Raw genomic sequence first — 27,759 nt, 5'->3', positions numbered from 1 at the left:
CAGAGTTCACCCGCATTCAATAATCTGTTTTGTGGGTGTTCGGTTTAACCCAAATTAGTTTGTGAGCCCAATAATTGCACTTGTTTTTCAAAGACATCCCCCAATGGTTGGTGCTACCAAGAGTACTCAAACTATTATATCTACTGGCCCTTGGTGCAATGGAGATTAAAAAAATTGAATGAATTCAGCTTCATGTATTCTTTAAGCAGATTAATCTATGGAAAACTGGTAGGCAAGGGTACATAGTTACATTCTGAGCCCTGCATTTGTTTTCCAGGTTATCCTGCATGCATTTAACCCCCATAGCTATAGTAATAGACATAAAGGAATGGGATGGTGATGTGCGATCCAGGTTGAACAGTGCGCTTGGGCCGATGGGGAATCATTTGCCGAATCTAATCAGTGGATAACCACTGTCACATGTCACTGATCCAGTCACATGGAGATACATATGAACTGGGAAGAATGTAGCCTGGATGTACGCACAAGGCATTGGGCCCCTGCCACTAATGTTAACAACAGGAGCAAACACGGTTATCACCACTTTGCACACTAGGATTTAGGAGGTGATGAGCTTAAGAAGTGCTCACTGCTGTGTTTGTGCGGCTACCTACTCGAGGACACAAACCCTGTTTACACTCACCATGTCTCATTATTTTAGGCACAAGTGTGCACAAGTAGAAGCAGACTGCAGTGCTATTTGCCCCCACTGCACCTTCATGGCGTCAGATGGCACTGGAGGAGTGCAGCACAGCTGCAGGCAGGCTGGGGTTTCACACTTGTTAGAAGTGACAAGGCTCCCTTTTAGGGACAAGAGACTAATTTTTAGGTAAGGTACTTTCAGATAAGATGTCCTGCTCTCTCAGGGCCCGATTAACAGAACTAACTTAAGACAAAATCCTAAACTTACTACTTTTGCTATTCACAGAAGTTAGGATTTTGTCTTAAGTTTGTCTCAAGACAAACTTAAGACAGACTTAAGACAGACTTAAGACAGTCTTAAGTTAGGATTTTGTCTTAAGTCTGTCTTAAGTCTGTCTTAATTCTGTCTTGAGTCTGTCTTAAGTCTGTCTTAAATCTGTCCTAAGTTTGTTTTAAGTCTGTCTTAAGTCTGTCTTAAGTTTGTCTTAAGTCTGTCTTGAGTCTGTCTTAAGTCTGTCTTAAGTCTGTCTTAAGTTGGTCTTAAGACAAACTTAAGACAAAATCCTAACTTCTGTGAATACCAAAAGTAGTAAGTTTAGGATTTTGGATCAACTTTCTGTGCCGCTATGTCAAGGTTTAGTGTTAAGTCTGTTATCTCTCCATCACTTCGTTCAGGAGCTCAGAATCACCTGTGACCTGCAGGTCTCTGTCTACTCCCGTCTAAGGGAGAGCCATGTGTCTCTAACTCAGGGGATCTTTCTGTCTGGAAATGCAATAAAAGCCCACACGTCTGTCCCTTCTCATCAGCCCTTCAGAACTCTCCGAGGCCAGGTCCTACCAAGCTGCCCATGCGATTGGTCTGATAGGGCTACAATCCCTGAAGGGAACTCTGACCCAGTGGGCACTTTTCTGCTCTCTTCTTCCACTATGTTCTTGAGATGAGTTGCATTCAGAGTTGAGATGTTTGATTTTGCATTGATGTCTTGCGAAGCTCCCACCAGCCCTTTGCGCTGTGTTGTTCTCAAACACACTGCTTTTCTAAGGGACCGTTTCTGCACAAAAGAGTTGAAAGAGATTCATTTTCCCCTAGAAAACATGTAATAAACCAAGTAAGATTAGTGCTACATTAAGATCTGGAAATGAGTCTGTGGCATGCTGCCAACTAAGGTCAGTTTCAGACTGCCGACTGTCTTGCATAGAATTCACTATTTCCAATTTTAGATTGATTTTCTGTTCCACTGATGTAATGCACTCACTATGAATGTTCTAACCCACCTAGGGCTTCTAGGCGCTCGGCCTAACTTTTAAGCCTTCAAATTCCAGCGGAAACATGAATTGTTTTTTCATCTGACCATGAGTGTGACCGGCCATTTTTTTCGTTTTTTCTAGGGAAAGCTCGGAGTGCCCGGATTACCAGGCTATCCCGGGAGACAAGGACCAAAGGTAACATCATGAAACATCACTTACAAATGCGTGATAGAGAAATGCACAAAGAACACATCACAAATGTCCTAAAAAAGTTTCTCTCTTTACACCAATTACTTTTACTACACCATGTCTCCCTTGTTACTCAATCTCTTGCCTTCTAACACTCAATATCTCACTAATGCCATTTTCTCTATTTCTATTTCAGTCTAAATGTCTCCACCTTCCCACCACCACACGTCCCATTTAATCGCTTTTTCAATTAATTTTATGCTAATAAGATAATGCTAATAAGATACACGTGTTATGTTATGCTGTGTCGATTGTGGAGCGTAATAACCACTCGGGAGGGTGTCCCGGCGCCTGAAGCAATAAGAAGCCAGAGGTAGATGCTGTTAAGACTCAATTAGAACAGCTCTGGAAAAAGCCAGTGGAAGGATGTTCTCCTCATTTTGCCTCAAATTCCTCCCAGTGTAGGACAGCTTTTCTTTTTTCCAGTCACAGTCTCTTTCACTCTCTTCTCTCGCCATCTCGTCCTATTTCGTGATCTCCTGCTTTTAATCCCTTGCAATTCATTATTTCTTATCACCCTTCTCTTCCTCTTGCTCTTTTACACTCTGCCATCTTTTCATTCTAAGTCCCCTCTTTTTCCAATGCACTCTGTCACACTTGCTCCCACTGGTGTGCTCTTGTCCTTTGTTTCTAGTGCTCTTTCATTATTTCTTCTATTGTGTCTCAAGCTCTCTTTCTTTTATATCTTTATTGCTCTTTTCATCACTCTGTTCCTCCCTCTTTTGCTATCTCTTTTATTTCTCATTTGTCTCGCTTAGCGCTGCTATTCTCTCACTCCTTCCTTTCTCCTATTTCCTTTCTTATGCTACTCATCAACATCTTTTTCTCTCTCTTACTATTTCTTTTCTTCTTCCCTCTCTTTCTGTTGTTTGCTCACTCGTTCTCTGTCTCTCTCCTTCAACATTTTCTTCCTCTCTCATTTTCTGTTATTCTTTCAATTGTTTCTAATTTTCGGCCTGTCCCTGGATTCTCAAGTATTGGTGAACAATGCTTGTTTTCACGTACGCACACATTTCTCACTGAGACATGAAATGTACACTATAATGTTTTCCAGTCCTAACTTAAACTCTTTCCTCCCTATGACACAGGGTTCAATCGGCTTTCCAGGATTCCCAGGAACAAACGGCGAGAAAGGAGCAAGGGTATGTCGCTTGTTACTTAACTAACGATTTGACTGTTTTTATTAACTTTCTTGTATTCCCCTTACTTCATTTTCCAAAACCCGATGGCTAAGATAAGATTTACAGTTCGCTTTGTCCTTGACACGCACACTGACAAATGGGTGCAGATCGCGATGACATCACATGTTGGAGAGGAGCAGGGTCGGTCCAAGGTTCCCCTCTAAGGGTGTGTCTTTCTGGAAGGGGGAGCCACACATCTGAACGGGGGCTGCCTGTGGGGGCTGCCACGCTTGAGCTTGAGCACTGAATAAAAAAACTTTGATTGTAGACAGTTTTTTTTTTTTTTACAGTGCAAACACATTTCCACAGATTTGTTTTAGTTATTTGTCAAACAAATGTAACCAAAGATGCTGCCAAGATTCCTGGTGTGGGGTGATGTAGTCATGCATCTTGGCCCGTGATTGGGGTTACTCCGAAGACAAGCAATCTAGTTTTGCACAATCAGAAGATACAGCAGGGAATGAAGGAACAAGGGAAGTTCTGAATGTTCTGTGGAATATAGCACTTGACAAAATCTAAAACGGTTTTCCCATAACATCAGTTTCACATCAGTGGGCTCAATTTGAATAACTCCAGAATATTAGGGGCAGAAAAAAGTTTTCTCGCTCTAGATTTACTCTTAGAACGAAATTACCAGATAATAATAAAAAGAAGGTTCCTTTTTACTTTACTACTCTTTTCCTATTTTAAAAATCTCAGACAAAAACAATGTAATTCTCATCTGTACACTGAATTGTAAAGAGGACGGTTTTTGTCAGAATTAAGAGGTCTATTAAGAGGTCCATTAGGATGGCGGACGGATAAAGTCTGTCCGCCATCCTGTCCGGTACCGTCTGCCACAAGGGCGGAGGAACCATGCCCCCAATTAGGATGCATCCGCCACAGTGGCGGGTGCATCCCGCATTTTTTACATTGCGGCGGACGGTGCTTGAAGCACCGGCCGCCGCAATGCAAAAAATGCACATTGTACATTTCAATGCACTACATGACAGGCACCGCGCGGTGCCTGTCATGGTGTATATTGAAATGCTGAGGGGTACCATAGGTACCCCCATGTACACCGCCACCATATCAGGCCTTTTCCGCCACGGTCGCAAGCCGACCGCGGCGGAAAATCGGCGGACGGTCTTCCCCTCCGCCACGGTCCCCCCCGCCATCGTAATATGGCGGGGGAAAGAAAGGTGGCGGACGGACAGGGATGGACCTAGGGGTCCATTAGGATGGCGGACTGATCGCCACCGTCTGCATGGCAGTGGCGATCCGTCCGCCATCCTAATGGACCCCTAGGTCCGTACATTTACTGGAATACTGACAAATGTACTTTTTTAAGGTAAAATCGCACCATAGAGCTTTTTGGTTTTTGACCTTACAGGAAAAGTATTTTATTTTGCAGAGTAAAAACTTCCCATGAGTTGCCATCCATATAGGGGCTTTTACATCAATTTGGAAACACGCTCCAGCCTTTGGTGACAACAGGAGTTCATGTGCAGTATGAGTTTGAGACAAAGGCATAGTTTTGTGAATACTCGCAAAGTGATGACTATATATAGATGACACTCAACTGCCCTTTGAGATTCTATAGCAAGGCTGAGAAACTCTTTCTTGTTCACCCAAAATCAAAAGACCACAACTTTTTTTTGCAGCTAACGCCGTTACGACCGAGGTGCTAATCACAGGAGGTATTTTGAACTTTGTTCTTATTTCTGGCCACAACGTGAGGGCACACCTTCTACTCCGGTCCCCATATTAAAAAAAACTGTAGTTTTGTTTGACCAACAGATTCAATTTTTCCTTCAAATACAGGCAGTATGGTCAACAGGCGACAGTTTCCTCAAAACTCTGAGGAAAATTAATTTGATCCTCACTGTGGAGAAATTTGGTAAAGTGGCTGGAGCTTGCATCCTCGCTCATCACGACTATTGTTATACCATCTATAATGGCTGTCCAATAGCTTAATTACAATTAAGTTACAGCGCCTACAAAACATGGCAGTAAGAATAGTGATGAGACTAAGAAAATAGGATCTCATCTCACATGGCCCACAAATCTCAGCTGGCTGTCCATAAAAAAGCAGATTATGCTCAGGACGGCTTGTCTGGTCCACAGGGCAAATGGTAAAACTAGACTCCTTTTCCATCAGTGAAACACCTCTTCGCGAATGCTGCTCTCCTCCGAGCAAAGGACGTGCAGGAAGAAGGGCCTCCCAGTCACTGGGTCTTAGCCTCTGATTGTACTTTCTACAACTTTGTTACTTTCAAGAAGGCACTCAACTCTTATCTCTGGGTTCAACCTTAGACATGCAGGGCATGATTCACAAAGGGCCTCTGCACTCGCAATGGAGGCCCCGCAGTCAGGTGGGAGTGTCCGCACTTGCGGCGGAGCTCCACAATGAGAATTCTCGCTGCAGAGATTCTACCCCAAGAGACCCCAGCACAACAGGGGAGCCTCTTCCAAGAGGGTGGAGGCCCTTTGTGAGTCTGGCCCGCAGTCTCTCTTTGATTTGTTAGATGTTTCAGATGTCTTGTCATGTTGTGTTGGATTTTAATTGTGTTAGGCTCTTACTTCTCTAGCTGTTCCTAGCGCTAAGATGCTTTGGTGGACTAGTACATAGCACTAAAAATAACGTAATAAGAATAATAATAAAATAAGAATAATAATAATAATAATTTTACACCATCTTAATGTTCAAATAATTTTTTGAATCTAGTAGATTTTCCATAATTGCAAATAGAATTTTTATTTGTACAAACCTACAATTCTTCATTCTGTGAAATTGGATTGCTATTTCCACCAGTAAAGTCCAGCTTAAACGGTAAAGTTGATCTGTGCCGGTGCTGAATCCAATCAGTAAAGTTCACCATATGTCTTGCTTTTGACCGGTTCCCCTATTGGTCTGTTTTGTAAAAGATATGCACTAGAACATTATTCATCTTCGCCTTCTTGTCTTTAAAAAGGGCCTGTCTTTAAAGATTATTTTTAATCTGATTTTTCTTGAACGTTATGTAGACTTAGCATTTACTTTAGAAGTAGATAGTTCTGAGTTAGATCTGGTTAAGAATTCCCACAAGAATAATTATTTATATTGTTTATTTTCAAACCAGTTTTCACACTAAAATAATGGAAAAAGAAATATTAGTTATGAACCTTGGTTGTAGGTTCTTGATTGCAAAGCACAGTGGTAAACAACTTTCTCGCATAGGGAATGATTCGCAAAGGTACTGTTTCCCGTAAATTCTTCGCAGGGGCTTAAATACTTTTAATTAATGAAAGTTCATGAAATATACATTCCTGCTTGGATTTACTCATAGTATGTTACCATTTTATATTTGTGCGAATGTGTCTACAGTAGTGGGTTGTGTCTCCCTCAGGCCAAACACATGCAGGTTTAGGGTATTCACAAACATATAATATTCACACCCAAATATCTGTCAGACATTTCATCCTCTGAAAGGTGAAGGTAAAGCTGTACCCATGTCTAATTCTGGTAAACATTCTATACATTCAAGAAAACATTCTACAGATACAGCACCAACCTCCTTAGTAGAAATGTTCCAGGAAGCTCGATGGGCATTCTATATCCCTTTTTATTCCCTAAAAAATATCAAAGAATTCTGAATTTTACAAGGTACATTCATAGTAACTGTTGAAAGTAGCAGTCGATGGGTTCACAATTAGTAATGGAGTGTACTTTATAATTATAACATTGTTGAGAGACTTTTGCAAGGTCCCTGTTGGTATTGAAGCATACCTGTTACATACATATCCCTGTTGAGATAACCTTCTAATTTTAGTAAACTTCATTCAGTGTGTAAGGAGATATGGGAGTGATAGGAACATATTTCGGGGTATAGGATTGTCATAGAGCAACATGTGTCACTTGGCCATTCATGTGGTCCTTATGTTTGCTTTATGTTCACTTAAAATAAAAGCATTCAGTATTTTTTCCTAAAGAAGCATTTTGATTTCTCTGGACCAGCAATTAATTTGTGTGGCATATGTTCTTGAGCTAGGATGATGGCTGCCTCTACAAGATATGGAAACACACCTGAAGAGTGTATTTCTTTTCATTACATGTTTCACTAGGCTCATTATTTCAATAGGGCCATTGGATAAAAAACGTTGGTTTCAACATTATACTTAGCTGGCGTTCAGTTCAGTTCAATAAGCTTTATTCGATTATTAAAAAGACAATCATAAAAGCACATAAAAAATATTTAGCATGCACAGTACATGATACAATTGGTTATAACATGATTTACAAACAGTCGTAAAAACACAATTTGGATATAATATGATTTGATTATTAAAAAAACGGTCTAAAAACACTCTGGAAAACACAAGGGGATAATTAAAGCAGATACAGTACATGATATAATATAGCAGCAGTTAAGTGATAGATGTAAAAAAAAACATGCTTTTTCTGGCAGCCATTGATTTTAAAATATATGTTGCTGTAAAAAAGCATATATCTAGCTCTTTTAACGAGAATAACAAACTCATAGCAGATTGTACAGTTAGGGCAGCATGTTTTTAAGATAGACAATACGAAAGTGCAAAAATAGGTCACAAATAAGTAAAAAGTGCATAGTGCTCTGTTTAGTCACTCCATCGCAAGGGCATGGAGCGGTGGGATATTTTTTAGGACATGGGAATGCTACCAAGTGGTGTGCAATACCTAATCTCATCCTTGTAAGAACGAACCAATGGGATGTTCTGGTAATCATGGTTAGGTATTTTTGGTAGCCATTAATATCCGCATGGGAGAAGTAAAACTGGTCCATTGGCGGGCTTGAGCTTTCTTTCTTTTCTTCCTCAGATAGATACATTTAATTTCTTTCTTAGGGATATCGGTCATGCTGCTCGGATTTTCCAAAATGTGCACATTAAATATATCCCTAAAAGTTGTTACAACGTATTTAAGCCATGGGATCTGGAGGCATTTATCAAGGCGAAGGCAATCTTTAATGATACTTCTGTTAAAACCAGTTTCTTCCTTCAGCCATATGGATCTCCATACCATCAATGGTCTTAACCCTATTAAATCTGTCAGGTATTCCATCCCTACTTCATTATGTGTTAAAACGGTGGAAGCTGACATTGGTAGACAAAGTAGTTTTAAAAAAAATCTATTTTCTTCGGTTTGTAATTCTTCATGGCAGCAATAGCCCCAGACCCCGGCTCCATAGAGCGCTATCGATACGCATCTATTCCGATAGATATGAAGCATATCATACACACGACGGTCCCCTAATTTGTTCGCAAATTTGAAAATTCCATAAGTACTTTTAGACATTTTGGACCTAACATTAGATACCTCCTGTGACCACATGCCATTGCTACTAAAAATTATGCCCAAATAGCAAAACTTTTCCACTACTAGAATTTTTGGGTCCTCGATATAAAAAGATTTTAATTTCCTCATTTTTCGACCACATGACAAAATAAATGTTTTAGAGTTATTAATCTTCAGTTTTCTCCCCTTAATAAAATCTGAAAATCTGTCCATTAGTCTCTGCAGACCTAGGGGGGTCCTTGATAGAAGTACAGTATTGTCCGCGTAAAGCAGAACGGGTATACATTGACCCTCCACTTGTGGTGCATCACAATCGACCAGTTTAAGTTCTGCTTCGATAGCATTAATAAAAAGGGAAAAGAGAAGAGGTGCAAGTACACAGCCTTGCCTTATGCCTTGGGTGACCTTAATTTTGCCAGTACATTCTCCCGCTTGTCCATAGCGTATACAAGCAGATCATTTGGTGTAAAGTCTGGCCATAAAATATATAATTGCCTCTGGGGCACCTATATTCAATAGTGTTGACCATAGTAGTGTGTGATCAACCAAAGCAAAAGCATTACTAAGGTCTGCGAAGCAGAGAAAAAGTGAACCCTGCTTTGCGCGCGTATATTTCCCTATTAAGAGATCCAAGTTCATGCATTGGTCCAGGGTCTCAAGGCCTTTTCTAAACCCATATTGCGACTGGGCCAGGATCTTATTGTCCTCGGCCCACTCTTCAAGCCTGAGCAGCAGGACCCTGCTCATGGTTTTCAGAGATGAGTCTAAAAGGGAAATAGGTCGGTAGTTTTTGGCTTCAGACTTATTTCCCTTTTTAAAGATAGGGATTATTATAGACTCACCCCAAGTAGATGGTACACTATCCAATACGGCTGCATTAAAGACTTTGGTCAGAACGGGGCCCCAGAGCTTCGTATCAGCTTTATATAGGTCGATAGGCACCCCGTCTGGCCCAGGGGCTTTCCCTCCCTTACTAAGCCTAATAGCAGTTTCTACCTCCAAAGGCGTAATACTGAGAGGAAGAACAGGCCAGGGGTTTTCTGCATTACTGGTAGTTAAAATTGGGTCCGTGGGGTCAAAGATACTGCTGAAGTGAGAAACCCAACTTTCCTCACTGACATGGGATGTTATAGCCAGTGCTTCATCACTTCTAAGGAACGGACAATTAACTGTGTCCCAAAAGAGTTTACTATTGGATAACTCCACAGACATAGTCACTTTACCCCAGGCTTCTTCCTGAAGCTCCCGCTTCCTGCGTTTTAGCTGCTCTTTATAAGCTAACCTGAGGGTTAGAATAGTTGACCTATCCCTGGGATTGTTTGAGAGGGCTTTCTTTAACTTCTGTAAGGACTTAGTGCAGGCATTGTCGAACCACCCTATGTTCTGCTTCTTTCTGCTCGCCCTAGTAGTAGTCAAGATATTATTGGTTATGTCATTAATCTTTTTAAAACAGGATAGAATGCATAGGGGGTCATCATTCTCATCCAAGCAACCATATAACTCTGATAGAGAGGCCGTGAACATTTTTTTCAACAAACTTTCCGAATTTTCTCCTTTCCACTTGATCCTGTAGCCATTAGGTCTACATGAGTCAATAACATTTACAAGATTTTGGGTAATCTGATCCTTATGATCCCAAATGGATAGTGTTAAGGCGATAAAATTATGATCACTAAGACTTAGGTCCAGTATCACCGGGGTATCACAATATACTCCAATGTCCAATGACATCAACATGTGGTCAATAACAGAACTGGCATTTCTGCCGGTAAAAGTTGGGTTGCTCTGCAGTGCTTAAGATTTTTCCAGGTCAAATTTGACCATAATGGAGTTCAACAACTCTCCGTAGGTATTATGTATAAAATGCATGCATTCCTCACCTCTATCATCAGTAAACCCGCAAGCCTTGGTTAATGAGAGGGGGCACATAGAAATATTAAAATCACCCCCAAATAATATCAAAATTAACACAACTATCCAGACATATTTTGTCAAGTGCGTACTCTAGTTCGCTGACCACATTAGATCGTGTAGAATCAAATAAACTATTATAGTAATTGATTAACAAAACATTACGTCCGTTCTTACGTTGTAACCATAACACTTGAGAGTGACAACCAATCATTTCGTACAATAAAACATTCACTGGCAGTTTAACGGACAATAATATAAGGAGACCTCCTTTGGCTCTACCCATGGCAGATCCCTGGGCAGGTAAATTAAACGAGACATACCCATCGTAGTTAATATGGTCCCTACACCACGTCTCTTGTAGGCATAGTATATCAAAGTTGTTAACAATGTCCCTCCATCCAAGTGAGTCTATTTTACTATGCCACCCCGCAATGTTCCAAGAGGCCAAATTATAACCCTTGCCATGGGTTCCTATTCTAGGTCCAGTTACTTCGTGGCATACAGATGGTGCTACATCTCGACTCTTTGCTACCACTTCAGTATGGGTCGAAATAGAGTGATTCAATGTATTTAAAGGCCTTGGGTCATGTAGGCCACTTTCAGTTTGATCAATGATTTGGGTGTCGGACTGGTTAACAACCTCTGAGGGATCCGAGTTTTCTTGTGCCACCACAACAGCGCTATGGTGGTCGGGGTTATGTCAGTCTAATTCTTCTAGTGAGGTTAGAGGCGCAAATCTATTAGATGTCGGGACATTAAAGTATTTAACTGCCGGATTTTGGAGAGGGGGTCTCTTCTGGTTACACAGTGGACCCATAGTACTTTTACCTCTTAGATGTCTATAAAAAAACCCTAACGGTAGAAGAGAAATACTATCATCGTTCAGGGACTGAAAGGGGCCATTTTCTAGGACCATTCGTGCACAATATGGATTTTTAAAATTAACAATTATACAATCTCCCCTGATGACCTTTTCTGAATGGCCAATCCAATTGACTCTCCTTGTTGTGAGGATTTGGTCCGCTTGGGCTATTGGAAAGTCACAATTACGCTGGACCCAATCAAGTACTTTGTTTTTAAGTGAATCGTGTGACTCTGTGGCTTTTGGGGCAAGGGGAGGGACGTTTGCCAGTACCACTACATACGGACAACAGGCTGGGGGTAAATCTATATACCTTGATCTTTGGACTTCGGGTCGATTAGTGGCAGGGCTAGCTGAATCTACCAATATCGTATCTTTGTTTCTCCATGAGAGGGAACTCCCTCGTGCATCTTGACCGCCTTCAGGTAAAATATTAGCATTTTTCAAGGTCTGTACAACTACATTCAATCCATTAGCCTGCCCTTCTCTCCTAATCGAGGCACTAGTGCTTTCTAACCGGATAGTAGACAAAGGACCCTGGATACAATCTTGATTCCCCGTTGATCTTCCATGATCACTTTTCCCCAATGCTATAATTACATCGTTTAATCTACATATTTCGACCTTAAGGACCTTTATTTCCTCATCAAAAAGTTTAATATGTGGTACCAAGGTGTTAGTAACTTGTGTAATGATCAGGCTAATCTGTTCATTACTAAGAGAGCCTGTTGAGGTTCGTACTTCAACTGGGGGTACAAAAGTAGGTACTTTGGTAGTTTTTCTCTTTACAGGACATTGCTTCAACACTATAGGTTGAGTTTTCCTACAATTCCGTCTCCTTTTTGGTGAAGGGGAGTTATTAATAGGGGTATTGGAGGATTCATTTGGCAGATAGTTAGTGACATCTATGTTAGATGAAATGATGTCTTGATTATCTGCGAAGGACAATTCAATGGGTGTATCTTTTTCAGGTACGGGCTCAGTTTGAATAAGGGGTAACAATGGTAGATCTGGAAAAGAACCTAATCCCAGTGAAATCCTACGTTCTGCCTTATCGATCTCCTGGTTAATAACTAACTGCCTTGGTTAAATAGCAGTTTATCGTTGATCCTGATATTTCAGGTATACCTTTATTTAGTTTACGTTTGGCCATGATCCAAAGATTACACCCGTTACCATAGGTTTTACAGAGGAAAATAAAGTTAATTAGAAAGACAACCAAAATTAAAAAACTTCACAAATATGGGATTTAAGATTTCAGCAATAATTAATCATTAAAAATGGAACATGCGAATGAAGCTTGAACTAAGGTTGGTGATTTTTTAAAAAGCAAAATACTGGAAAATTCCTAACGAAGGGAAATTACAAATATCTCGAAAGAATAGCAGTACCGGTATCAGTAGTTTGTAGGGCTACAATCGTCCAGCATTATCCTAGTGGATAGGCCATAGGGGATGGCCCAGCCCCGGCCTTGTCTGGCCCCGGACGGCCACAGACGGTCCCGCCCTTGTCCCGGGCTTAACCTGGCACGTCCCTCGTGCGTCCTCGCGGGACTAGGGGTCACACACAGCTTTATGCGCCTCCTGGCGCGGTTTGATGGACGGGGCGGCAGCGTGGGCTGGAGCAGGACTGCGGGGCTGCTGGGATTTGTTGTTCCAGGCCGGCAATGCACTGCCGGAGCAGGTAACAGTGAGGGAAAGGCGACACTGCGTCCTCAGCGGGGCAAGGCCCGGCCGAACGCAAGTTCCCCCACAACAGCTGACGTTTTAAATTGAACGTTTTGCGATGTTTACAGAATTTACACTTCATAATGGGTGCAGAGTTTCTTTAACCTTCATAATACTTTTTTACCGTGGAAAATACTTGCAAAACATCTTATCTCAGAAGAATTTTCAGGCAAAAGTATTTTTGCTAAGGGATTTTTCCACTAAAATGGGCTTTTACTAAGAGATTTGTTCTCTGGTAAATCCTACTCTTTGTATTACAACCCAAATTTGCAAATGTTTTGAAGAAAGCTAAAGTAAAATAAACTAAACTTTGAAAAAAAAATTGGGGAGATGTCATAACGAAGAAATAATTTTCAGTATTCAGAGGAATTACATCTTCCTTTCAAATTCTGAATCTGATTCAATCGAGGAACTAGAAACTGCATATGTCACTCTAATTTCCTCTCTGTGCGGTTAGTGATTAATTGGTCTGTAGTAAGTGGATCCCTGTCAGCGAGAGATGCTACAACACATTGACTTTAACAAACGAGTTGTGGTTTCTAAGTAGCATGCAGCATCTTCAGAGAAACACACCCTTCAAACTGGCATAAATGGGCATTTTGTGAACTCTTTTTCTACAGACTATCAACGACCATTGTATAATAAACATTTTCCTTTTATAATGTCAAAAGAAGCAAACTAAATATGCAATATAAGATATACTTGGTGGGTAATTTATGTGTCACGTTAGTTCTCAAAGCAATTTTTGGACCACGACACACAGTTACTTGCTGCGAATGAACACTGTCGTATCACCACTAATCCCTTGTGAATATTGCCCTAGTACACATCTGCTTCTGCCCCCCCAGTGCCAGCAGGCAAAGACATACTATTATTCAAAGAGACAATTGTTTCCAATCTTTCTTAGGTTGCCACTTTGAATATATGTTTGTATTTATCTGATTATAAACTCTACATGATGAACACAGCAGTTTCAGAAAATGTCTTTCTTCTCAAATTAAAGTCCAGAATAGTCGAACGGAAAAGTACAGTTTTGAAAAGTGAGAGGGTCGCTATATCACAGCAGTGCGGCTGCCATACTGGAGTAAGATTTCAGGGAGTGTAAATAATTATAATAATAAAAATACTTCGACATACGGTTGAATACCCTCTTGGACTTCTTTAGAGGTTCTCTGGGGTTACCACGGACACTGCCTGGTCTCTGAGGTCATGAAACCAGAAACAGGAGAATAGAACAAACAGGGTTACTAGAGCCATGTGCAGGGTCTGTAGTATCCATTCCCCGCCCATTCACCTACACCCTCTGCAGCGAAAAGGAGGCACTTGAGCGGGTAAGGCTCAGACAATGAGTCAACCTTGTGATGTCACCAGGTGTCAAAAGCACTAACCTTCTCAGTTTAGTGAATTGCCGTACCTAAAGACCATTGCCTCGTAAAGAGATGCTTTGCTAGTGTAGTATGCAAAAACAACAATTGATGGACGTACTGATGCACAATGGCAAAACATTCACACCCAGTCACAGATCTGGGTTTAATCCATCGTTCTTTTGCTCACCATACCACCCCAGTTCAGACATGGCCATATGCAAATCAGCCTTGACCCTGTGCCTCATGGGAACAGTCCAGCCCGAACTGCAAAGCCATGTCTTTCCTGGACCGGAATCAAGCATCCTAGGACCGGTTTCTGGCTATCAGCCGTCATCAACTTTGCTAGTGTAGTAGGCAATTCAGTGTCCAAAGAATGTCAAGGGAAACAACTTTTTAAAGTTCTTAATTATTTCCTTCAAGGATTATCGTAGTTCCTCATTATAATCAAATCGACAGTTGTGCCAATTGAAGGTCCCTCAGTATTTATCTTATTATTATTATTATTATTATTGAAAGGGCGAGATTTTGATCGATACCTTATATCTATTGACCTAAACCTCGATCTGGTCGACTGAACCTTTGTTGCCTGTCTTGGAGGAAAACAGTACACCCATCTGCAAGTTAGTTCACCCAAGAAAGGACTCTACTCCCAAAGATCACGGACAACTTCTAAGTTTCAAAAGTTTATTGTAAAGATATAATGAGCTGCAAATACAGGCATCTCAAAATGAGATTCACGAGATACACAGGTCCAATTACATACATGTGCTCTCGAAAAGCCCTCAGACGAGCAACAGAAATCACTAACACAAGTTCTAAGAATAATAAAGCTATCAGCATAGACGCATATCTCTCCTTCATTTAGGTTGGAGGAAAACAAACACAGGTTAGGCGTCCCTACCCTGTTCTAGATGGTATCCCTACTTAACCAAATCCCAACCTAACAAAGGTGTCAGCAGTGAATGACCCCCAAGGGAAGTCACCCACTCTAAGTCTCTTGGTGAAAACCTATAGTTCTCCAGTCATGACCCCTCACTGCCTACCCATCCGCTCTCTAAAGGGTCCTCAGGTCTCTGCTCTAACTCCACCCAGGGGTGCTGTCCCTAATACAAAACAGTCAACAACATTTGAGACGCCCCTTGCGGAACGCCTCTCACGTGGTGCAACTTCTGGCTTTTTCCATGATGCTTTGTCTTGGGCCTCATGCGTTAGAGTTGACCTTGCTTCTCAGACTCTTCTCCGGCCCGCTGATACCCCTTAAACATTCCAAAAACCCTCCTCCATGTCTGGGCCGTCCACTGAACAGACCTCTATTCATTCATTTATAATTGGATCCCCCCTTTCCTGTTGCAGACAGATATCTGTAGCCAAGAACCCAACTCTCATATACTTCTAAAAGAAAAAGGCTTGCAACATTTCTCAGCCCAGACATGTACGTGTAAATCAATGCTAAAACATTTCAGGCCTACAATATTTCTCATTATGATTATAACATTCAACTTCTTCATTTAATTAAAGCATGTTAATACTCTTATTCTATTATTAAGTAAACATTTCTATAAATCATGGCCCATTAATGCAATGACCAAAAACCTTAATGCAATCTGTGTCGTGAAAAGAACCACCTTCCCTTTCCCTCCAGCTCTGGCCCTGAGGCCTACCACGTTCTGCTTTTAACCACATACCATCTTATGTTTAGCAGCTTCACGACATAGATTCAAAATAATCACGTCTAATAAAGTCATATAATGTCACACATTTCTGTATTAGTTCCACTTCTACCTAAATCTCTACATTAGCTATACATTCAGAATATAGTTTACAGATACTATTAGCACTCATGGCATTTCTCTTCATGATTTGTGCTTACTACAGGTAAGTGTGATGTACTCATACATTTAAATCAGTTTGCGCTCTCTCAGTTCCCCCCTTTGATGACCTCTCGGGGTCATCACTAACATTTAAACTGCAGTTATGGGTAGCATTCTCTGCGCTTCAAGAGCTCTCAGGCTCCTGTACTGATTATCTTGTATGGCAGCCAATCTCTGCAGCTGCTCTCTTTGGGCCCTTTCTGACCTTCTTGCTCTGTACCATTTGAATACCCTCACCAATCCCCACAATATTATCCCACAGATCAATATTATGATGATAGGCTTTAGGATATACCATACAAAGCTTTTGCCTAAGGTGGAAAACCACCCTCCAACTGCACTCATTCCGTGGCCCACCTTTTCCCAGACATTTTCTCTACTCAAGTCTTCGATCTCCTTGTGTATATTAGTTATGTTCTTAATAACTTTCTCAAGGGGTTTTGAAAGGTCTGGAATGTAAGTGCAGCATTCCTGAACCTTCAAAGCCTTACAGACTCCGCCCTCTTTTGCTAGTAGGACATCTAATGCAAGACGATTTTGAAGAACCATAGCCCTTATCGATTGCATCTCTCCTTCTACCAGCATTAAGGACTGAGCAGTGCTGGCAGACAACCTGTCGACAACTGTGGCCAGTCGTCTAATTTTAACATCATTAAGGATTATTCCCAAAAGAGGAAACATAGCTCCAAAGACATCTCCAACCATTTCGGCATCACCTACATCTCTCCTTCCTCTCGATGATGTCTGACCCTCAATGATCACTAAGTCTTGTGCATGATATATTTTGGGAAAGACAATTGCCAAGTAACATGATCCATACCAGTTGTCAGGTAGTCTCACGTAAGCATTTCTTCCACATACAAAATACACATTTGGAATCACTTGCATTCCCTTCAGGAAATCCTTAGTGTAGTACTCTAAATTAAAAGCATGTTCACAGTCAACTTCACCCACGTATACATTTTCATAATACGTTTTGGCTCGGTGAAGACATAACTTTCCTCTCTGCGCTTTATCTAAAGCTATTGGACCACTACTACCCTTTCTCTTATGTGACTTCTCTTCCTCGGTCCAATCTAATTTCCCTTGTCCTGATTTTTTCAAAATCTTTTGTCTCCTGTAACGATCATCCACCTGCCCTATGAACTTCTTCTCGACTTCTGACACCTTGCATGTCAGGTTATTTCTACGGGCATGTGAAGTATCTAAGGTAATCCAAGGAATGAAGAACTTGGCCAATCTGTCTTCACTCTTCCAGTAGTCCCATTTGTTCATCTGCTTATAATTTGGGACTTCTGGCAACACTGAATCATAATTAGAGAAATAGTATTCAAAACTATCTCTCTCATAAAATATACTAAGCAATAAGCTACATGTAATGCCATATGTCAAAGGGAGGTGATGGTATCTAATACCCTCGTCTACAGATGCCGGCAACTGCATGCAGACATAGCAATCCTTAACCTCCATGGCATCCACGTATTCATACAAGAGTTTAGCATAAGCATTCGACCTAAAGTCTCCTTGGGACTCGTCTACATGTAACCTGCGGGCTTCTGCAGCCAATAACGCTTTCTCTTGAGTGTTTTCCCTTTTCTCACCAACAACAGTAGGTGTAAGCGTTACTACAGAACTCACATCAGTTACCTTCACTTCTTCCTCATGTCCCTTTACATAAGAAATTGTTACCACTAAAGCTATTAATATTATCACTCCTACTATTAGTGTACCTATTATACATTTAGCTCTGCGGTTCGGGGTGCCGGCCTCCATTTCGTCAGATATTATAGCTCTCTCTTTATCTTTGCAAAAAGTTCTTTTCCTCTCGTTCCTTTACAGTCTCTTTTCAATCCTTTTGTCTTTAGAATCTACACAACTGGAGGCTGACAACCTTCTTCGCAAAAGTCCTTTAACAGTTCAAAAAGAAAACCCTAGCCCTTCTCCATCAACTCAAGGGAAGTTCCCTAAAATTCACTGCTTCCTGGGCGCTAGGTAATCTTCTTTTTTCTGCTTGCTTTATTTACAAAGTCCTTTAACAGTCTACTATCAGATTTGTGGTTGCTGCTTCAATAGCATAGTTCAGTATTTCCAAACGAAGATTGTGCTCTTCATGTGCTGTTATCGAAGTACCAAAGTCGGGGAATTGCAATTCTGTAAGAAACATATGTTTTAACTTGCTGAGGCGGGGAGGTCTGGGGAGCATGAATGTTAGTGACCCTTCTTGTTCGACACCGGGTACCAACAGTCGTATTTCCACGGTGATAATGGGCTCAGAACTGGACACCACCACCGCTCGGATCCTCCCTGTCTCCGGTTTCACAGACATTTGTCGCCAGATATGTCCACTCAGGTGTGGAGTATCTTCTGTTAGGCACACGCACTCTTCTTGACCTTCTTCGGTCCGGTGCTTCAGCGCCCTGAGCACCTTCTTCTGGGTCTGAGTCTTCTGATATCGGAGGAAGGGTTGCTTCTGGAGTTGACCTTAGGCTAGAGCTCCGTCTTTGCGGCCAATTAGCTTCTCCACGTGCCCTTCTACTCCTTCTCCTTCTGGTCTGTTCTCGCTCTCTTTCAGACCTGTCAGGGTCAGACTCGTACTCCCAGCTGTCTTCTCCTTCTGTAGCGTCGTCTGTTTCGCTGTTGTACTGACCGTCCTCAGCCTGGTCAGACTCGTTCCCTGCTTCCGCTGGCACCTCTACAGCTTGGCTAGCCCCCTCTATGGCTTCTCGGTCCTCTTCTGGACGTCTATCCGAGAGAGGAGCTGTTTCCAGAGGTGCTGGAACCCTTTTCGTATGTGACGCGTGGATCCAATTGGGCAGGCCTCCCACCTTTACAGCTGTGTTGGTGATCAGGATGACCTGGAAGGGTCCACGCCAACGAATATCCAAGCAGCTTCTTCTCACATGTTTCTTCACCAGGACCCAGTCCCCAGGATACAGGTCATGGCAAGGGCCCTGGCACGCTGGAACCTCGGCAGCCTGTACCTGAAGAGACACAGAACGCATTGCGTCAGACAGCCCCTTACAATAGTCCAGGATCATATCATCTGTGATATTTAACAGTGCAGTAGCTGGAATAGATGGCAGCCTCATTGCTCTCCCCATTAACACCTCATGTGGTGACAACCCTGTTCTTCTGTCTGGGGTACTACGAAGGCTCATGAGAACTAATGGCAGGGCATCAGGCCAACTCAGGGTCGTTGAGGAGCAAACTTTAGCTATTCTGGACTTGATCGTGCCGTTAATTTGTTCCACAATTCCTGAGGCTTCTGGTCGGTAACTGCAATGCAGCTTTTGGTCAATATTTAGTGCAACACAGATCATCTTCACAAGCTCGCTGTTAAAATGTGTTCCCCTATCTGATTCCAAAAAGGCCGGCACCCCGAAGCAAGGGATGAGTTCTCTGAGCAGTAACTTAGCCACTGTGAGGGTGTCGCACCTACGTGTAGGGTATGCCTCAACCCATCTGGAGAACACACAAACAACCACCAGGACATAGCGAAGGCGGTTGCACCTTGGCATTTCAATGAAATCTATCTGCATTCTGTTGAATGGACCTCCAGACCTTCCTATGTGACTTAGTGCAACTGGTGTTCTTTTCCCTACGTTCAGCTGCTGGCAGGTCACACAACGCTGGCACACTGCTTCGGCTGCTATTCTAAACTTAGGATTGTACCAAGTCTGTCTAAACACTCTCAGCATAGCATCTCTCCCTAAGTGTACGGGACCATGTATGAGCCTAGCCATTGGACTCACCATCTCATTAGGCAACACTGCTCTGCCGTCTGCTGAGACCCAAAAATGGGTCTCACCCATTACACATCCTGCCTTTTCCCATGTTTCTTTTTCAGAATCAGGAGCATTTTCTTGCATGGTTGACAGTTCATCCCAAGTATCAACAGTTTCCAGTATCATGGCTAATTCAGTTCTTACATTTATTCCACCCACATCCACCTCTGTGAAAGAGTAACCTTGTTCTGCGCAATACCGCGCAACTTCATCAGCATATCTATTGCCTTTCGAAACAAAGTCCTCATTTTTGGTATGTGCGATGCACTTTACAACTGCGATACTTGCTGGGCATTGCAATGCTTCTAACAACAGGCGCACAAACTCTCCATTGCGAATGGGAGAGCCTGAAGAGGTCATGAATCCTCTTTGAGACCATAACTGCCCGTAATCATGAACTACCCCATACCCATACTGGCTGTCGGTGTAGATGGTGACTCGGATTTGATTGCCTGCTAAGCAAGCACGTGTCAGGGCAATAATCTCGGCTACCTGAGCGGAGTGTACTCCTTCCAGGCACCCAGCTTCCACAACTCCTTCTATTGTACAAACAGCATAAGCTGCTCTTAACTGCCCAACTTCGTCTCTTACACATGAGCCATCGACAAAGAAAACTTCGTCTGGGTCGGTCAGTGGCTCATCTACGATGTCGGGTCTGGGTTTGGTGCATAGTTCAGTCACATCGAGACAGTCATGGTCTGTATATTCATCATCATCCTCAATATCATTTGGAAGTGGCATCAATGTAGCAGGGTTCAAAACAGAGCATCTCTTGAGGGTCACGTTCTCTGCAGCAAGAATAACTTGCTCATAGCGCGTGAGCCTACTGTTGGTCAGATGCTGTGTTTTGGTCCTGGTCATCAACAGTTCAACAGAATGTGGCACGCACACCTCTAACGGGTGCCCCATGACAATATTTTCACATCTCTCAATGCTGACACCCGTTGCAGCAACGGATTTGAGACATCCGGGCAACGCTGCGGCTACTGGGTCTAAAGTAGCCGAGAAATAAGCAACTGGTCTACGGGCATTCCCATGGATTTGGACCAACACAGACAACGCACAACCTTCTCTCTCACAACAGTAAAGAAAAAATTGTTTATTGTAATCAGGCATTCCCAATGCCGGAGCACGACACAGGTCCTCTCTCAGCTGTAGGAACGCCATCAAACAGTCTTTGTCCCATGGTACCGGATCACTCACCTCTTTGTGCGTCAGTTTTTGCAAGGGCTTTGCTTTCAGTGAAAAGTTCACGATCCACTGTCGGCAATAACCCACCATCCCTAGGAACATCCTGACCTCTCTCTGTGTCTGAGGCGCATTCATTTTCATGATCGCCTCTATCCTGTCTGGTGACACTTTTCGTTTGCCTTTCTCAATTCTGTGTCCTAAGTACTGCACTTCTGTCAGGCAGTACTGCAATTTTCCCGGGGACACCTTATGCCCATTGGCAGCTAGGTGATTTAACAAAGCAATGGAGTCTTCCCTGCAAGCTTCTTCTGTTTCTGACGCCACAAGGAGGTCGTCTATGTACTGGACCAGAACTGACTTCTGGGGCAGCACTAGACTTTCAAGATTTTTCTTCAGAAGCTGGTTAAAGATCGATGGGCTCTCTGTATACCCTTGAGGGATACGACACCATGTTAGGACGCGATTTTCCAGCTTAAATGCGAAAAGAAAATGGCTATCTTCGTCCAAAGGGATCGAAAAGAAAGCCTGACAAAGATCGATCACAGTGAACCACTCAGCTTGGAATGGAATCTGAAACAGTATCACTGATGGATTCGGTACCACTGGACAACATGAAACGACTATGTTATTAATCTTTCGAAGGTCCTGCACTATCCGAAATTTCCCATTTGGTTTCTGCAGACCCATAATCGGGGAGTTACATGGACTACCCACGATTTCTTTCAGTATTCCCTGTTTAATCATGGACTCGATCACGGGTTTTATGCCTGCAATCGTTTCTGGAGTCAATTTATATTGGGGTGTTCTTGGGAACTCAGCATGCGGTTTCACTACAATTTTCACTGGGTCCACCCCTTTGACCAATCCAATCTCTTCCCCAGTGAAATCCCATACTTCTGGTGACACTGTCTCTCTCAAGTCCCAGGGGAGCTCATCTACTGTCAAAGTAGGGTACAGCTCCACGCATATTCTTGAGTTTGCGACTTTAAAATCTGCATCATCATCGTTGGTCAATACCTCCACTCCCTGAGGTGTACAGTATATAGTACAATTCAATTTACACAACAGGTCTCTTCCTAGCAGACACACGGGACTTGAATCGCAAACTACAAACTGGTGCTCATCACTGTACTTCCCTATTTTCACCTGCACCGGTTCTGTCAATTGGCTGGTTATTCTCCTGTTTGCGACCCCTACCACCTGTATGGTCTCTCCAGACATGGGCAGGTCTGGAACTGCAGCTGATCTGATCGTGGATCTAGTGGCTCCTGTGTCCACCAGAAATGTCGTAGGGCACCCTGCTACTTCTGCTTCCACATAGGGTCCCCTCTGATCTACCTCCAAGGCTGCCCCGAGGGTGCAGTCTTCTCTTTCCACTCTCTGTCCGGTTAATGGGTCCACATAATAGCACTCTTCCCCTTCCACAAACAGGGGCATTTGTCTATAGGTCTTACCCATACTCCCTACTCGAGGAGGTTGCGGGAACTGGGCTCGGGGAGGAGCCCCCCCCCCTTTGAGCACCTTTCCTTGGTATGGCGTTACCCCTCTTGTAGGTGCGCTCTGGACCTCTTCCTCCTCTATCTCTTGCTCTCCAATCTCTACATTGTAAGGGCACTCGCGTTTCCAATGCCCCACCTCGTTGCACTGGTGGCACCTAGTCGTTTTCTTCAAGGCAGCTATGTCTATTCTGGGTCTAAAGGTGGAACTCTCCTCATTGCCCTTGTTCTGACTGTACTGCTTCTTTCCTCCTGTACCTGTCCCTTGCTGCTGTTGCTGTGGTCCCCCCTTCCCTGCTGCCTGCATCTGTACCACCATCAACTTTTCTTTTAGTTTCTTAGCCTTAGAATCTATCTCATCACAGCAGTACCTGGCATATCTCAGTATTTCATCTAGGGGTTTAGTTTGCCAACAAATCGAGTGTTGCTGAATCATTAAACTAATATCCGGTCTCAGTCCCAGGACGAACTTGGACACGAATTGCCCTATGTCTTTTGGATCCATTACATCCAAGCCGCTGTACTGTTTAAACGCCTTCAGCAATCTCTCATAATATTCATGAACTGTCTCTTTGGGTTCCTGTCTTGTTCGGTCTATTCTGACCCAATCTATGTCTTGCATTGGCACCTTCTCTTTCAGCCAAGTCATCACTCTCTCGTATTTTGCCATCACAATCTCGGACGGCCCATTAGTCTTGGCATCTCTCTCTGGCTCCGTTGTGGGCCACTCAGCGCTAACCTTACATGCTGTCCACAGATCTCCTGGTACTACAATGTCAAACAGCGTGTTCAGATCTATCCATAGGACCTTTGAGATTTTTACAAATCTCTCCACTTGCTTGTACCACTCCACTGGGCTTTCACGTAATTTGGGGAAAGAGGTGGTAAAAGCAGCTAAATCTCCCCTACTCCAAGGGACATGTACATAGTTCCCATTTGCAACTTCACGCAAAGGGTAAGCTTCTATTCCCTGCTGTCCTGGTGTCATACCAATCATGCTTCTCCTGCCGGTCCCTTTCTTGGACCACCTCTCTTCCCACTTATCTAGTGCCCTCCATGTCCTTATTCCAGTAATCAGTTCCCTTATGTGTGTTTTCAGCCCAATCGTTCTCCTCTCATCTAGGTCTCGATCTGAGTAATGTAGCCTGTGGTTACCCTGTAATGCTTTGGTTCTTGACAGATCCACCATATATTTGCCTGCTAGTTCGACTAACTTCTCATGGACTGCTCTCGCCTTTCGAGTGATGTCCTTTGCCATATACAGTATTTCATCCTGTTCATACATTTCCATTCTTTCTAAAGGCAGGGTACCATCTACCATGTCATCCAGGTCTGACCTTAAACTGGAGACATCGAGTCTCTTGGCTTTTATCTCAGCTCGCAATATGTCTTTCAAAGGGGGCTCACTGGTCTCCCTACCATCCCAACTTCGAGCTCTGCGTTTGGGCTCGGGAGAGTTAATGGGTGGCCTCCCTTGCTCCCATCTCTCCAGGTCCCATGCTCGGCCATCTGATCTTGGAAGGTGATGGAACACGGGCCTGTTACCCCTACTCACTCTCTGCCCACTTTCATCTTCTTCTCTCCTCTCACCGCACATCTCTCTGTTATCTTCCCTCTGGTCGCTACACTCCCTTTGCCTCGTATCGCTCAGTATCCGATACGATCCTTCCTGGTTCCCCATATTCCCTGGGCTGCGCTCATTTCCATCATCACAGGGTCTATGGTGCGACCTCTCACAACTCCCATTCAGTTCTCTGGTGCCGGGCACACAGTGTGGACATTTAAAGCTGTTTCTGTACTCTTGTGCTCTCCTCTCCCCTTCACTGAGTATTGGGCGCGCCACCCCTTCACTCCCGGGGCCCCCGTTTTCCAGGTCTGTTCTACCTCCATTCCGGGCCCAATGGGTGACTCCCCTACTCCCTCTACAGTCCCACTCCGGGCTACTCTCCCCAGCCCCGCAGTGAGTCCGTGCTCTGCTGTCCTGACTTTCCCTTTCTGCTTCTGCAGCATTGATGCTCTTTTGAGCCTTCACTGCCTCATCCCACTGCTTCATGTACTCATTTAGCTCTTGAAAGGATTTTCGTCCAGATCCCCTCAGATCCATTGGCCATCTAGGGCCCCCAGGATCTCCTCCCGGGTCCCCTGCTGTGTGCATCGGGGTACTCCACTCTCTGGGTATCGGCATCTGACTTGGGGAATTAGTGGTATCGTTCCTCCTTGCCTCTTCTGCTCTTTCTCTGTCTTTCCGTTTCCGTTCTTCCCCTCTTGCTCTTTCTTGGTCATATATCGATATTATAGGACCTATGGTAACAGGTACCTGTAGTGCATCTGGTAACGGGTAGGATGTGGCGCTTTCCGTTTCCGGCGCTCTTTGTACCACAAACCTACCGACTACCTGTTGCACATGACTAGGCTGGGACAGCTCTTTCTTTGGCTCAGGATCCCACTCTGAACTGGGAAGCGGTCTATGCTCTCCTGCATTGCCCCCCTTTTCTCCTTCCTTATTCTCGACCTCTCCCCCTGCTCTATTATACGGGGGTGGCCTGTCTGTCAATAATCTGTTTATCAGGCTGTCCTCTGTTTCGCTCTCATCATCTTCTTCTATGGGGCTTTTATTTACTGGCGCCTCTAACACTGGGTACAGTTTATTTATTTCCAAATTATGCACTCTCCATCTTTTAGCATCCGCATCCCACCTGGCATCCTGCACTGCCCTTACCGATCGTTTCACCCTCTCTTGTCGTCTGTTCATATTCTTTTCATGCGCTGCCCTAATCCATGCTTCAAGAGCTTCAAACTGGGTTGGTCTAGGCAAGGGTCTCATTGAGGTCATGACTGATTTTAATCGATGTAACACCTCTAATCTGAACGTCCCGTACTTCGGGAACGTCAGTTCCTCATTTCCTTCAGTAATCTTACTCCACTCTGATATCCAAAGGATCGTATGCAACCCAACATTTACTGCCATATAACGAGCTGGCGTACCCTCCGGCGGGGCTTCTTCCCCTTCATACGATCCCCGCTTCTCTTTCTTAAACAGCGCTTTCAACCATTTAAAACACTTCATAATTATGCGCACAAAATCCAGCCTCGCTACTCTGTTTACTTCCTGATGACAATCCACCAATCCTGTCGCGGCTTTGCTAGCTTGGCCTATCACAGCGCGGTCTTTCTCCTGTCGGCCAATCACGTCGCGACCCTGTGTGACGTGTTCGCTAGCTGGCCTATCACAGCGCGGTCTTTCTCCGGTCAGCCAATCACTGCGCGACACCACCTGACGTCTCTTTTCTCCGCTTCGCAGCAGCACCCCTCCTTTCTCAACTCGTCTCCCGGTTATGCATGCGTCCCATTCATACACCGAAAAATGACTACTTCCGACCAAGCGGTCACTTCTCTCGACTGTACGTCCACAGTCTATCTGTAATTGTCAACACAACTGACGAGATGTCTATCGTCTCTCTGATAGGTTGCTTACACACACAGTAACTTCCGACCAGCGTCCGTTACTCACGCACTCACTCTTACGTTCCCCCTATCTCGGTCTCTCGGGTGATCAATGGTACCTCATGACCCCCTTCACACTAGTTGACAATTACTCTGGGTGTCCGATACACCCGAACCACTTAAGCTCTCCTTGAACTTAAGATTTCCACCGGTTGCGCGCGCTCACAACCTGTTCCACAGTCACTCTACAGACATTCAACTCCGCCAGACATTACAACATGGATACAATACAAAACACCGCAATCTAACACGCATAACCCTTTATACTCACTCTCGACCGATACTGCTGCTTTTTCTGTCTCACGTCATCCGGATCTTCTCCAGCGGGCTGTTCTTCCAATCATCGATCTCTAGGGGCCTTGGGGTAAGCTAACCTGGCCTAGGTCACCGTCCTCAAGAAGGCAACCATCCTCTATAGCTACCAACTGAAAGGGCGAGATTTTGATCGATACCTTATATCTATTGACCTAAACCTCGATCTGGTCGACTGAACCTTTGTTGCCTGTCTTGGAGGAAAACAGTACACCCATCTGCAAGTTAGTTCACCCAAGAAAGGACTCTACTCCCAAAGATCACGGACAACTTCTAAGTTTCAAAAGTTTATTGTAAAGATATAATGAGCTGCAAATACAGGCATCTCAAAATGAGATTCACGAGATACACAGGTCCAATTACATACATGTGCTCTCGAAAAGCCCTCAGACGAGCAACAGAAATCACTAACACAAGTTCTAAGAATAATAAAGCTATCAGCATAGACGCATATCTCTCCTTCATTTAGGTTGGAGGAAAACAAACACAGGTTAGGCGTCCCTACCCTGTTCTAGATGGTATCCCTACTTAACCAAATCCCAACCTAACAAAGGTGTCAGCAGTGAATGACCCCCAAGGGAAGTCACCCACTCTAAGTCTCTTGGTGAAAACCTATAGTTCTCCAGTCATGACCCCTCACTGCCTACCCATCCGCTCTCTAAAGGGTCCTCAGGTCTCTGCTCTAACTCCACCCAGGGGTGCTGTCCCTAATACAAAACAGTCAACAACATTTGAGACGCCCCTTGCGGAACGCCTCTCACGTGGTGCAACTTCTGGCTTTTTCCATGATGCTTTGTCTTGGGCCTCATGCGTTAGAGTTGACCTTGCTTCTCAGACTCTTCTCCGGCCCGCTGATACCCCTTAAACATTCCAAAAACCCTCCTCCATGTCTGGGCCGTCCACTGAACAGACCTCTATTCATTCATTTATAATTGGATCCCCCCTTTCCTGTTGCAGACAGATATCTGTAGCCAAGAACCCAACTCTCATATACTTCTAAAAGAAAAAGGCTTGCAACATTTCTCAGCCCAGACATGTACGTGTAAATCAATGCTAAAACATTTCAGGCCTACAATATTTCTCATTATGATTATAACATTCAACTTCTTCATTTAAT

General features: G+C 43.6%; 1 protein-coding gene across 2 annotated transcripts in view; it reads left to right on the top strand.

Moving 5' to 3' along the window:
- The window catches only part of COL5A1 (collagen type V alpha 1 chain), a 523,191-nt gene that overhangs the window by 402,478 nt on the left and 92,954 nt on the right, over positions 1 to 27,759 (top strand). For both annotated transcript variants that reach the window (XM_078641937.1, XM_078641938.1), the window contains exons 31-32: positions 2,032 to 2,085; positions 3,228 to 3,281. In XM_078641937.1, coding sequence (XP_078498063.1) covers positions 2,032 to 2,085; positions 3,228 to 3,281 — 108 coding nt within the window. The remainder of the gene's footprint in view (positions 1 to 2,031; positions 2,086 to 3,227; positions 3,282 to 27,759) is intronic.

Source organism: Lissotriton helveticus, chromosome 5_1, assembly GCF_964261635.1.
Source record: "Lissotriton helveticus chromosome 5_1, aLisHel1.1, whole genome shotgun sequence".
NCBI classification, from domain to species: Eukaryota; Metazoa; Chordata; class Amphibia; order Caudata; family Salamandridae; genus Lissotriton; species Lissotriton helveticus.
The sequence above is the reverse complement of the archived record's forward strand: the minus strand, read 5'-3'. Positions and strand labels throughout refer to the sequence as shown.